This window comes from Carcharhinus amblyrhynchos, chromosome 20 (genome assembly GCF_965287045.1).
Source record: "Carcharhinus amblyrhynchos chromosome 20, sCarAmb.v2.hapA, whole genome shotgun sequence".
NCBI lineage: Eukaryota > Metazoa > Chordata > Chondrichthyes > Carcharhiniformes > Carcharhinidae > Carcharhinus > Carcharhinus amblyrhynchos.
In genome coordinates, this window is record NC_137343.1 from 24,225,230 (window position 1) to 24,239,132 (window position 13,903).

Below are 13,903 nucleotides of genomic sequence, written 5' to 3' on the forward strand. Positions count from 1 at the left end.
TGTATAGTGCGCAAGAAACAATACTTTTCATTGTAGCCCAATACATGTAACAATAATAAATCAAATCAAAATATGCTCACTGCCTCCAGGAGCTTGTGGAGGCTCAGAGAAAAGGACAACACCCAAATGTGATGATATAAGTGGGCAATGTGCACAGTTAAACAGACCTTTACCATGGAAATCAATGAAAATTAACACAGCATCAAGGCAAAAAACACAACAGCATCAATGAATGACGTATTACTGTAAAATGGCAGTGGTTTTTTGACAGCATTTTTTTTAAACAATGCAACATCTTCTATGAAACATCTACTTTCAGTCTTCGCAGTTTCAGATTTTAAATTATGTTGTGCCACTATTAGCACACAAGATTGCCTTTCAAGTCAATGGGCTAAAAATCAGATGGGTCAGAGAAAGCGTGTTTGACTCCCCCGCCCCCCACCCACTGCTGTTCCTTCTCCCCCTGCACCCCACTCCCACCTGCTCTGCACCCCTCATCCCCATCACCAGATTAACCAGCTAGATATTGACATTCGAAATGCCACCTCTGACCACGTTCATCAGAATGCCTACTGACACACAACAAAACTCAAATTAATATACGGAAGCCTAAGCTTAGGACAATTTGGGCTGAGAGTCAAGCACTCAAACACCTCTTGTACCAGGCAACTTTGCTTCAGATAGATCAGCAAGGGGAATATTTCCCCAATATGCTTTGCTGAGCAAATCCGTAAACATAAATAAGGACATAAGAATTGGGAGCGGGAGTAGGTCACCTGGCCCCTCAAGTCTGCTCCACCATTCAATAACATCATGGCTGATCTTTTTGTGGACTCTGCTCCACTTACCTGCCCACTCACCATAACCCTTAATTGCTTTACTGTTCAAAAATTATCTATCGTTGCCTTAAAAACATTCAATGAGGTAGCCTCAACTGCTTCACAGGGCAGGGAATTCCACAGATTCACAACCCTTTGGGTGAAGAAGTTCCTCCTCAACTCAGTCCTGAATCTGCTCCCCCTTATTTTGAGGCCATGCCCCCTAGTTCTAGTTTTACCTGATAGTGAAAACAGCTTCCCTGCTTCTATCTTACCTATTCCCTTCATAATCTATAATTTGTTGCATCATAAAAAGGAGAGGGTTATAGGGAATGGAAAGATACAGGTAAGGAAATAAATTGTAATGGTGAGACAGTACTAATCAAACATGGCTATCAAACTGCTGAAGTTACATTCTTTATAATTAATGAGAATTACAAAATCTCAGACTCTTGAGCAACTGATAAAAGGCAGATTTTATCTCAATTGTTAACATGTTTTGTGATTAAGATCCTATGGAACAAAACACAGCAGATGAAGGGATAAATGATCATGATACAGAGGACAGAGCTTTCACATCCAAAGGCCAATTGCCTAGAATATGCATTTGGGTTCTGTTCAGGTACCAGATCAGAAACCCCAAGATATATATTATGAAGCCAGACTATTTTCTGTTTTGGTATTTGTGTGAGGATAATATGTTTCAATCCAGGCGCAAATTTACTGACAAACTATCAGATCTTCCTTCATTCTTCTGAACTTCAATGAGTATACAAAGAACAAAAACAGCCCGGGAAACAGGCCCTTCGGCCCAATGAGCCCGCGCCGCCATTTTAACATTACCAATCCCCCCTCCACCCATGACCCTTGTCTATGCTTATGGCATTCCACATTGAGGGAAAACTAATTTAGGGACAATTTATTACCTCCAATCAGCCCCATAGCACATCTTTGGGGTGTGGGAAGAAACCGGAGCACCGGGAGTATAGCCCCAGTCTACTCAGTCTCTCCTCATAAGCAACACTCTCAACTCCAGAATCAACCTAGTGAATCTCCTCTGTACCCCCGCTCCAGTGCCAGAATATCCTTTCTCAAGTAAGGAGACCAAAACTGTACACAAGACTCCAGGTGTGGCCTCACCAGCAGCTTGTACCTTTTAAAGGAGTCTGTAATTTCAACCTACTTTGTGAATGATGGAATTTGTCCCCATCATTGAAACTGTGAGCATCAAAATCCCTCTGAAGTTCCTTACGTACAGACAAGTATGAATTGTTTAATTTGGAGCACAGGTTTAATTGATCTCCAATGGCACTGTTTAAGGGACAGGTGCTCACTCAGGAGATAATGCTGAGGGTTTGGAAACCATGTGGCATGTTGAAGCAGGTTGTTTGATTTCTAAGATATTTGAACATGTGTGCGGTAATAATTACATGGATGAGATTTGAGGAATTGCGCAAAGGATATTGCTACAACGGAAAATATTTCAAATTGGTGCGGGGTAAAATTAAAGAGAGAATTTACAGAATGGGAAACACAGTAAGGTCACACTCATAGCATAGCAATGCATGTGAAATAATCTTTTCCTGGAGGTGTTTGTTTAGAGATGAGTCAGGATGTTAAAGAAATGCCCTATTCTTTTTTGATTAGGTTCACTGGGTCTTTCAAGACTTCTTCAGCAGGGACATAGGAACTTGAGTTAACCATTTAGCTCCTCAATCCTGAAGATGAGGGAGGAATTTTCTGAGTTCACAGGTGACAGGCTAGCACTAAGCTGAGGAAAAGTGTTGGGATGTCTCACAGAGACCGTCCCACCACCAGGTAGGTTGCCCAGCGGTAGAAATTGTCATTTTAGACAATTAAACACCCAATTAAAAGCCATTTTCCTGGTCACTGACATCTTGTTGGCAGCACAGCAGCTCAAATCTGTGACAGCTTTGACAGTTCCAATAAGTTTTAACAATTCTTTAACAACTTGACAATTCTTTGACAGCTTGGACAGTTCCAATAAGCTTGTGCACATTTTGCATGCAATCTTGTTGACTTTTGACAATCCCAAAGAGAACCTGACACGTCCCAAGGGGTGCCTTACCTCTCCCAGTGGTGTCCCCGGGCCATATTCAAAGGGTCACCTTACCTCTCCAAAAAGGAACCCTAGCTTGTCTAAGTTAAACCACATGGTTCACATGTACTCTTACCAGGTCTAATCGACATACTTCGCTTTTCAGACACCTACCTCACCAAAATCCACAACTGGAGGCAACTGCTAATTCACTGGGGAAACTGCCTCCATGAATTGGGAATTTTGAATCTGCCCCTATTCCACTCCCTCCCCCTCCTCCATCATCACTAAGGAAATGGCAGAGGCCGTACTGAGGGGTAGAACTTCCAGATTTGGGCCTCTGAAGGGAACCTCTACATCTGTGAAAAAATTCAGGCCAAAGTTCTAAATACGTCTACTACTCAACACACCAGAAATTATAAAAAGAAGAGTTTGGATCCAGGCCCAAGGCTGCAACGCATGTTCAGGATTCAGTCACATAACGCAGTCATCCAAACCCTGTGAGTATTCCTCCAGCCATCTGTTACATCCTACAGAATATTCCACATCAGAAATATCTATGGAAATCATTTTGACAGAAAGGTAACACAGAACAAGTAAAATAGAAGGAAAGATTAATTCATTGCATATTTTTCCCTAATCCTATGTGTCATATTCACAGTTTCTGATGTGCCCCACATGTCACTTTACTGACCTGCCAGGCATGGTGAGGTGGGGGCTGATGGGCACTGGAAATGGAACAGCAGGCACCTTGCCTGCACTCGAGCAGGGAACCTACAAAGGCTGCAGCACTGGATAAGTCCATGCTGGGGGTGGAGTGGATCAGTATTGTTGGCTGGTTGGGTGGGCAGCCAGTTCCTCTCTCTCGGGAGTGGTTTGGAAGCCTGCTGGCAGTGATGTGGAGAGGTCGGAGGTCCCATGGTGTGATTGGAGACATCGGGAGGTTGGTGGAGTTGTTGTGTTGCAGAAGCTCCCCAGGCAAGTCCCTGATCCCAGGACGAAAGGCACTCACAGCCTGAATCTCCCAGGTTATCAACCTCAATAAAACAGTCAGATCTCCAGGGAAATACAGCCAACCTGAGTCAAAGTCCAAAGGCTGAATGGTGTAGCACAAATCGGGGCGGCACGTTTGGCACAGTGGTTAGCGCTGCTGCCTCACAACACCAGGGACCCAGGTTCGATGCCCGGCTTGGGTGACTGTGTGTGTAGTTTGCACATTCTCCCTGTGCCTGCATGCGTTTCCTCCAGGTGCTCTGGTTTCCTCCCACAGTCCAAAAGATGTGTGGGTTAGATTAAATTGCCATGTTAAATTCTCCCTCAGTGTAACCGAACAGGCACCAGAGAGTGGTGACTAGGGGATTTTCACGGTAATTTCATTGCAGTGTTAACGTAAGCCTACTTGTGACCAATAAATAAATTTTAACTTTAACTGTAGGTGATGAGGCTCACAGCCTGATGATCATACTAAAAGTTCTAGCTCCTTGGAGCAAGTTGGTCACTTGCCCACATTCAGGCCTCAGAAGTCAGATATGGATAAGTTGGAGGCAGGGTTGAATCAGGAAACAACTGGAGTTCTGTAGATCTTAAAATCTATAAGGAGAGTTACTGAACAGAAAAGGGAAAGGTTAGCTCTGAGGATCTTTTGGAACTATTTTAAAGCACTGTTTACTGTGTGAAGCCATTTTGGTGTTTAAGTGTACGTCTATTTTTTTCTGCATTTCTTAATAAACATCTACTTTAATATAAAATCATCAGAAGTAGTCAGGGGCATCATTTCTTGAGTTCAGAATCTCGCCTCAAACTTTACAAATTGCAAAAGACATTTTGGCAGCTGTTTCAAGATTCCCTTTGGGATTTGGGTAGTTTGGCATTTACCAGCAGTTGTGCAATAACTCACGCCATTACCAACATCCTGCTGCCACTCTCCGTTAAGCTCTAATTTGTTCATGTTGTATGTTGTACAATGTAAGTTCCCACAGCCAATGCAGAAAGGAGCTGTTACGTGTCACCAATATTTTGTAACTGTCAATGCGGATGGAAGAACTGATTCTTAAAAACTTTAAAGTAAAAAATTTATTTATTAGTGTCACAAGTAGGCTTACATTAGCACTGCAATGGAGTTACTGTGAAAATCCCCTAGTCGCCACACTCCGGCACCTGTTCCAGTACATTGAGGGAGAATTTAGCACGGCCAATTTACCTAACCAACACATCTTTCGGACTGTGGGAAGAAACCAGAGCACCCGGAGGAAACCCACGCAGACACGGGGAGAATGTGCAGACTCGCACAGACAGTGACTCAAGCCAGAAATCGAACCCAGGCCCTGGTGCAGTGAGGCAGAATGTTAACCACTGTGCCACTGTGCTCCCCTAACAATGTCATGCTGGTGTCACTGTTAAACCCATATTTGTATAACCCAGCAGGGGCATAGTTAAGCAAATCTCCAAGCACCAATCACCTTCTTCAACTGAGTTCAGATGAGCCATTTGAACTGAAACTTGAAGAAATCTAGCATGTAGGCATTGGTTAGAAATTACTCATTATTTTCACATTCACTCCAGCGTGTTTATAGTTACTCACTTTAGCTGGAGCAATCACTGGTTCCACCAAGAGGTCGATCAGTGGCTGATAGTACATTGATGGTAATATTCGATCTTCTGCCAGTCTGATCTTTAATCGTAATGCTCCTAATTTACCCCTGTGAAAATTTAGATAACATCATCATGACATTAGGAAAAGCACTGGTGCTGTCCATCAAGATATTCCTGACTCCAGCAGGTCTTTTTCATGAAATCATTCAGGATTTATTCATTATATTTTCAAATATCATTGTTAGGCAATAGTAATCATAATACAGTACATTTTAAGATGATCAATAGAGAAGTATGACAAAAAACAGATAAACATATTGGAGAAAAGTTGCTTTGGGTGGGCTGAGAATAGAACTTGTGAAGATAAAATGTGCAACAATATTGGCAAACAACAATGTAGAACAACAATTGGCAGCATTGAAAACAATATTCGACAGGAGTAGAAAAATATATTGGCTGGAATTCTCCAGCAGTTCACTCCAGTGGGATTCTCCAGTCCAACCAGCAGCACAGCTCTGCTCACGGGTTTCCTGCCAACATGGAGTGATGTCAATGGGAATTCCCATTGACAGCGGCGGGACCGGAGAATCCCACCACTAGCAAACAACGTGCCACCATCCACCGGTGGGGTGGGCAGGGAATCCTGCCTATAGCTCTAAAAGAAAAGAAGAAACTAAACACCAATTAAAATCCATGGATGACTAAAGACATGATGTGGATGTGCCAGCATTGGACTGGGGTAAACACAGTAAAAAGTCTGACAACACCAGGTTTTAGTCCAACCGATTTATTTGATAGTAAACGCACAAGCTTTCGAGGTTTCCCTCTTCGTCAGGTGAATGGAGAGTGAATGGAGAACTCTCCATTCACCTGACGAAGAGGGAAACCTCGAAAGCTTGTGCGTTTACTATCAAATAAATCGGTTGGACTAAAACCTGGTGTTGTCAGACTTTTTACTGTGACTAAAGACATAACAGAACTACTAAGACTAAGAAAAGAGACATACATTAAGTACAACAGACAGCAGAGGAGATTAGAAAAGAAATAAAGAAATAATTAGGGTGGGCAAGAGTTACTTTGAAAAAGAATTGTCAAGGAACATTGAACAGTACAGCATAGGAATAGTCTCTTCAGTCCATGGTGTTGTGCCGAAGATGATGCCAAATTAAACTAGTCTCTTCTTGGCCCATATCCCTCTATTCCTTGCAAATTCATGTGCTTATCTAAAAGCCCCTTAAACCACCACTACCATGTCTGCTTACACCACCATCGCTAGCATTCCAAACACCTACCACTCTCTGTGTAAAAAACTTGCCCCTCACGTCTCCTTTGAACTTTGCCCCTCTCACCTTAAGTGCAAAATAATAAAATATTTTACAGGTACATTGAATTAAAAAAAAGTAAGGCTGGGGGGCGGGGGCGGGGGGGTTGGGGTGGTGGGACCAGGACCATTAATGGAAATACAGGAAATTTCCATCATAACAAGAGCAGAAATATTAAATAATTATTTTGGTTCCGTATTTATGCCGGAGATAGAACTGGTGAACATGACATTGGATGAGGAGATAAATAATGAGTTAAGTGGATTTAAATATAAAAAGGTTACATAGGGTAAACTGATCAAATTTAAAGAGGATAAAACCTTTAGTTTGAATGGGTTACATTTCAAAAGAATGAGGGAAGTAAAAGCACAGGCATTATTATATCTAGTTAATCATTTGTTCAGAAAAGACGTAGTGCCAGTGGACTGGTGGATAACTAATGTATTTCCTATACGCAAGAAGAAGATAGGACATGTTAGGAGGTCCTGTGGTGCAGTGGGCAGTGTTTCTGCCTCCGAGCCAGGAGCTCTGGGTTCGAGTCCCACCCTAGGACTTGATGGCCAAAGAAGGAGTGTTCATAACTTTGCCAAAAAGTTTGAGTATTAACTTGCATATCCTTCCAAACATGATAATTGCTGGTGGTAAGAACAGTAGAGACTCCTGGTCAGCTTGATATTGAGTGGCGCCCCTCATTTTATTTATTTATTAGTCACAAGTAAGCTTACATTAATGCTGCAAAGCAGTTGCTGTGAAAATCCCCTAGTCATCACACTCTGGCGTCTGTTCAGGTACACTGAGGGTGAATTTAGCGTGGCCAATGCACCAAACCATCTTTCGGACTATGGGAGGAAACTGGAGCACCTGGAGGAAACCCACGCAGACATGAGGAGAGCTAGGAGTTGAACCCTAGTTCCTGGCGCTGTGAGGCAGCAGTGCTAACACACTGTGCCACCCCATCCAAGTTCAGCCTCTGGCAACAGACGAGCAACCTGTTCCAGGAATAACTGGCTATGAAACCAGACAGTGCCAACTAGGTGTGGGAAGAGAGTTGGAATTGGAATAGAACTTGTCAGGGGAATTATAGACCAGTCAGTTCATTATCAGTGGTAGGAAGAATAATGAAATTCTTACAAAAGAGAAAATAGAAGAACAAGAATAAGTGAAAAAGATAATAATGAATAGACAGCATGGATTTCAAAATAAAATGAAAGAAAGGCTTGCATTCATATAGAGCTATACACAGCCACTGGGCATTTCAATGAAGTTCACAGTCAATGAAGTCCTTTTGAATTGTAATGTAGGACAAGAATCAAATGAAAAATCATGCTTGACCAACCTTATTGACTTCTTAGAGGAGGTAACAAAGGGAGTTGACAATGGCAATACAATAGAGGTATTTAATTGGATTTTCAAAAGGGCCTTCAATAAGGTGCGCCATAATAGTCTAATGAATCAGTTCAGAGAACGTGGAGTCAGGGGATAAGTGGCAGAATGGATTGCTGGTTGGCTCCAAGACTGAAAGCAGAGAGTGGGAATTGGGGGATAATCAATACGGAGGTAGACTGCAACAAACTACAGCACGGCATGAATAACTTGCAGAATGGACAATTTTTTTAGTAAATGAGGTTTAGCACAGAAAAATGTGAGGTTATACATTTTGATAGGAAGAATAAGGAAGTTACTTCATACTTGAAAAGTGTGAGTCTAGGTGAGGTAGAGGAACAGAAAGTACAAATGCACCAACCGACTCAAGAACACTTTCTACCCTGTTTCTATCAGACTTTTGAATGGGCCTACTTCACACTAAGTTGATCTTTCTCTACACCCTAGCTATAACGGTAACACAACCTTCTTCACTCTAAGCTTTCTCTATGAATGGTATGCATTGTCTGTATAGCATGCAAGAAACAATACGTTTCATTGTATACTAATACATGGAACAGTAATAAATCAAATCAAATAAAGAAAAGACAATAAAAAAAGGCAAACTGAGTACTGGGGGATTTATTTTGAGAGGGTTAGAATTGAAAAGTAGGGAAATTATATTAAATCTATATCAAACTTTGGTTAAACCTGAATTACAGTGCCATGTGCAGTTCTGATTATCATATTTAAAATCAATATAGAGACAATGGAGAGGATGTAGAAGATTTACAAAGATAAATAAGAAGAGAATACATGTTTTTGGAAGAAACAGAAGTGAATCATAAGCATGAATCTAACACAGGGTGGTACTGTTTCAATAGACCTCATTATCCATTCTCTTAAGGTTAACGCACAGGTTCAGTCTGCAGTTAAGAAGGCAAATGCAATGTTAGCATTCATGTCAAGAAGGCTAGAATAAACGAGCAGGGACGTACTTCTGAGGCTGTAAAAGGCTCTGGTCAGACCAGAGGTATACAAATCAGGAAAAGGTGAACAGACTGGGTCTTTTCTTTTAAAAAAGGAAGGCTGGGTGGTGACCCAATTGAAGTCTATAAGATTATGAAAGGAGTTAACAGAGAGAATCGTTCCTCCTGTGGGGGACAGCCATCAACTGTCACCAAGAAATCCAAGAATGTGAAACTCGCTACCTGGAGGAATGGTTGAAAGATCTTTTTCTATTTCATAGGGTGGGAGTTTCTGCCCTTTTTCCTGACGGGATCTTCTGATCCCGCTGTTGTCTATGGTTTTTTACATGTGTCGCTTATCCCACCCGCAGGAGGTCACCTTTGGCAGGACTGGTAGATCCCACTGGGATGCACCTGACTAGAGGAAAGTGAAGGGGGCGAAGTAGTAAAATAGTGGTGGGGAGGCGATGGCCTAGTGGTAGCATCACTAGACTATTAATCTTGAAATTCAACCAATGTTCTGAAGACTCAGATTCAAATCCTGCCATGGCAGGTGGTAGAATTTGAATTCAACAAATATATTTGAAATTAAGAATCTGCTGATGGCCATAGGATCATTGTCAATTGTTGAAAAAACCTATCTGGTTCATTAAGGTCTTTTAGGGGAGGAAGTCAACGTCCTTACCTGGTCTGGCCTATGTTTGACTCCAGACCCACAGCAATGTGGTTCACTCTCAACTATCCTCCAAGGGCAACTAGGGGTGGGCAATAAACTTGACCAGCCAGTGATACCCATGTCCCATGAATGAATTTTAAAAAAGCATGGGTTTCCTTTCTGGTCCATGTGTGCATGTCTTGAGATGAGAGGATTTGGTTTCATTGCATTGTTTTTTCATCAGGGGGCCATACTTAAGCATGATTATCTACTTCCAGTTTTTGGGAAGGGGGAAGATGTAGGAATCTAATGTTCTGAACAAGATGCATGTATTAATTTTAGCATCAGTGGGAACCACAATTTCACACAAAGTGCTTTATTCTCACTAGCAGCAAGTTAAAATCTAATCACTTGGTAATACAGAATCTAACCATCGCTGAAAAAAGAAATCTTGAAGCACTTTGTCACTCAGGACAATCGCAAGAATAGTGTCAGGGGGAATAACTTTATAATGTATGAGAAAGAAAGTGATGACTGGTTGGCATGTGGGCTCTGATTGGTGGAGTTGTTGCCATGGAAAATGCACCAGTTGAAGGTGACTGACAGTTAGCTGCCAAGCATTGTTTGAAATTTAAATCAGGCTGCTTGACACTCATTGGTCAATGCATTACCCTGAGGAATGAACAAGCGAACGACTATCACAGCTGAAACAGGTGCTAAAAAAAAATCAGTGAATCATGCATCGCATTCGCTTGCATTTCCAATATGTGTTTCTCATAGATGGTGTTCCCCATTAGCAAGAATACCCAGAAGGAAAAAACTGTTTGATTCAGTATTCCTATTTTGCCATTTTCCTAGAGTTCCATTTTAAAGTACACATGTATGGGTGGCACAATGGTTACCACTGCTGCCTCACACCGCCAGGGGGCTGAGTTTGATTCCCTGCTTGGGTCACTGTCTGTATAGATTCTGCATGTTCTCCCCATGTCTGTGTGGGTTTCCTCTGAGTGACCAGGTATCCTCCCACAGTCCAAATGACGTGCTGGTTAGGTGCATTGGCTATGCTAAATTCTCCCTCAGTGTACCCAAACAGATGCTGGAGTGTGGCGACGAGGGGATTTTCATAGCAACTTCATTGTATTGTTAATGTAAGCCTACTTGTGACACTAATAAATAAGTAGATAAATAAACCTGTTCAAACCAGTGTTCTTATTTCCCCATTTTAACGTTTCTTTCCTTCTAGGGAAGAAGTCACCTGCCCTATTTAAATTAGATGAAGACAAAGAAGGCTCCAGAGTAAGGCAGCTTCTTGCAAGCTGTGCCCAGTATACCTTCAAATTCTATCTTTTACTCTCATTCTATGCTTCTCAAACTTCATTCTCTTTTAAACTCTCTAACAATGCTTTCATTAAATTCATCTTTCTCTACATCCTAGCTATGACTGTAACACTGCATTCTGCGCCCTCTTTTCCCTTTCTATGAACGGTATGCTTTGTCTATATAGCATGCAAGAAACAATACTTTTCACTGTATACTAATACATGTGACAATAATAAATCAAACCAAATCAAATAAGTCTCACCCCTAATATCTCCCTAATGTTTATGGCTGTACAGATTATCCCAATGACTCGAGCAGGGACCCAAAATTATTTATCCTGACAATAAAACCTTGTGCCTGCCAAAAGAAATAAAAAGCATATATTGTTATTTTAAACCCTTTAGTTAATTGATCATTGAGTCACTGCAGCATGGAAGGAGTTCATGCCTGTTCTCTATCCAACAAATCATTCAGTCCCATTTGCCTGCTCTATGGCTGCAGTCCTGCATGTTTATTTCATTCAAATGCCCATTCAATTTTCTCTTGAAATCAACCATCATTTCTGCTTTCCTCACCATCACAGGACAGTGAATTCTATACCATTAGTAAAATAAAAACTTCTTCCCGTTATCCCCCTTGCATTTCTTCCCCATAGCCTTCAGTGTCCCCTAATCACTGTACCATTATTTTCCTTTTGGGAATAGATTTCCTTTATCTGCTTGAATTAAACCTGTCAGGGCCTTGTACAACTCTATCAAATCAGCCCAAAATTCCCCTTGCTCCAAGGAGGGCAACTCCAGCTCTGTGATCCAAGGATTTATAAAGAAACGTTCAAACATAACGAGCATAGTGAAGGTTGAAGATGGTATTGGAGGGATGATTTTACAAGTAACCAACAGGAAGTCTTGCTTACTCGTCACTCATTGTGGGATTAGGGATGCACCTCTCACATTTTTTTTGCCAATTAATTGGCAGCCCAAATTATTCACAATGCAAGATTCAAAAGTTTTGGGGTAATCGTGTAGGATTGGGAGTCAGTCAAGTATCATGTCAAATTGGACATTTAGGCAGATGATTTTGTACCCAAGGTAATAGGCATGTTGTTGGAAATCGAACGATATAAATAAGTTCAAGAAACAAAGTTCCCCACTGATTAACATAGAAACAGTTGGATTTGGTGCAAGACCCCAAACTGGAGGTTGAGGTTAACCAAAAAATAGCCTTGTCCTGTTTCTGAAATCCATTCCATTCCTAGGAACAAAGGAAGTCCACTTCACCCAACATGGATCAGGCATGCTTAGGGATAATACACAGTGAAGTTGTCGCCCACTATCTTTCGAACTTCACCTGTTGCCAAACAGATACAAGTTGTTGTTTTTAGCATTATGATTCATTTATATTGATGTAGATGCCTTACGACCAAAGTGTAATGATGTACATGTGACAAGAGAAATTTGGTATCATGAATCAACAGGAACTACTTACCCTGCATCATCTTCATTTTTTTCAAAAGGTAACAACCTAAACCATCCCTTGGCCATTTGAGTCTTCTGAAGAACATCCAGATTGAAGTCAACCTGTTTAGTAAAGAAAAAGATATAAAAGTGCTTTGTAAATGTACAAGCAACAATAAGCAGTGAGTACATTGCTCCAAATGCAAATGCATGTTAGCCTAGTGTTTCTACCTGTTGCTGCAACACCACACTATCAGCTCAATGCCCCTAGGTCAGGGCACTTGATGAGTACTCTCACCAAAGGCTTCAATATCCTCCCCAACAACAATACATAGTGTGCCACAGTGCGTACTACCCAGTGGATGAACTGCATCAACAGTGCCTTCCATTCTCATGAGAGTAAAGGACAAAAACTGTGATAACACCACCTCCAAGATTCCCTCCATGCATTATCCTAACCTGGACATTTATCAAAGGTTATTACTGCTGTCTCACAGTGCCAGGGACCCAGGTTTGATTCCCAGCTTGGGTGGCTGTGCAGAGTCTGCACGTTCTCCCCATGTCTGCATGGGTTTCCTCTTGGTGCTCCGGTTTCCTCCCACAGTTTGAAAGATGTGCTTGTTAGGTGCATTAGCTATGTTGAATTCTCCCTCAGTGTATCCAAACAGGCACCGGGGTGTGGTGACTAGCAGGTTTTCACCATAACCTTATTGTAGTGTGAATGTAAGCCTACTTGTGACACTAATAAATAAACTTTACAACGTGAAACTTTTCATTGTTGCTGGATCCAAACACTTGGGAATTCCTCATGTGGAAACACCACCTTCAATGATCATCTCCAAGAAGAGAAATTTTAACCATCTTTCCTTGACATTACAAAATTATTAACAAAATTACCATCACTGAATCCCCAACAATCAACATTCTGGGGGTTACTATTGAGCCAGAAACGTAAGTCCATTTCACCCAACATGGATCAGGCATGTTTAGGGGAAATACATATCTGTTCACACAATGAAGTTACTGCCCTCTACATTTCGAACTTCGCCTGTTGCCAAACAGTTGCTAGGTGCTGTTTTTAGCACTATGACTAATTTATAATGATGTAGATTGGCCAGGTCCTAAAAATAAGTTTAAAAACATAAACTCCAGTGCTAGACACACACCAGCCAAGAAAAAAAGTTTATAGCAGATCTTTAAAAACAATTTTTCTGATGCTGCACAGTTGTGTATTTACAGAAAGTTACTTCGGTAACTTGTATTGAATACATTCCAGGGGATTTAAGAACATAAGAACATAAGAAATAGGAGCAGGAGTAGGCCATCTAGCCCTTCGAGCCTGCCCCGCCATTC

At 41.5% G+C, this 13,903-nt stretch overlaps 1 protein-coding gene across 3 annotated transcripts in view; it reads right to left on the bottom strand.

Annotated features, from left to right (window-relative positions):
- The window catches only part of rasal1a (RAS protein activator like 1a (GAP1 like)), a 278,029-nt gene that overhangs the window by 124,950 nt on the left and 139,176 nt on the right, over positions 1-13,903 (bottom strand). For all 3 annotated transcript variants that reach the window (XR_013889047.1, XM_080208234.1, XM_080208233.1), the window contains exons 8-9: positions 12,582-12,673; positions 5,459-5,576 (exon numbers count right to left, since the gene is read on the bottom strand). Coding sequence is in view for 2 of the 3 variants with exons in the window: in XM_080208234.1 (XP_080064360.1) it covers positions 5,459-5,576; positions 12,582-12,673 (210 nt within the window). In the remaining variant the exon portion in view is untranslated. The remainder of the gene's footprint in view (positions 1-5,458; positions 5,577-12,581; positions 12,674-13,903) is intronic.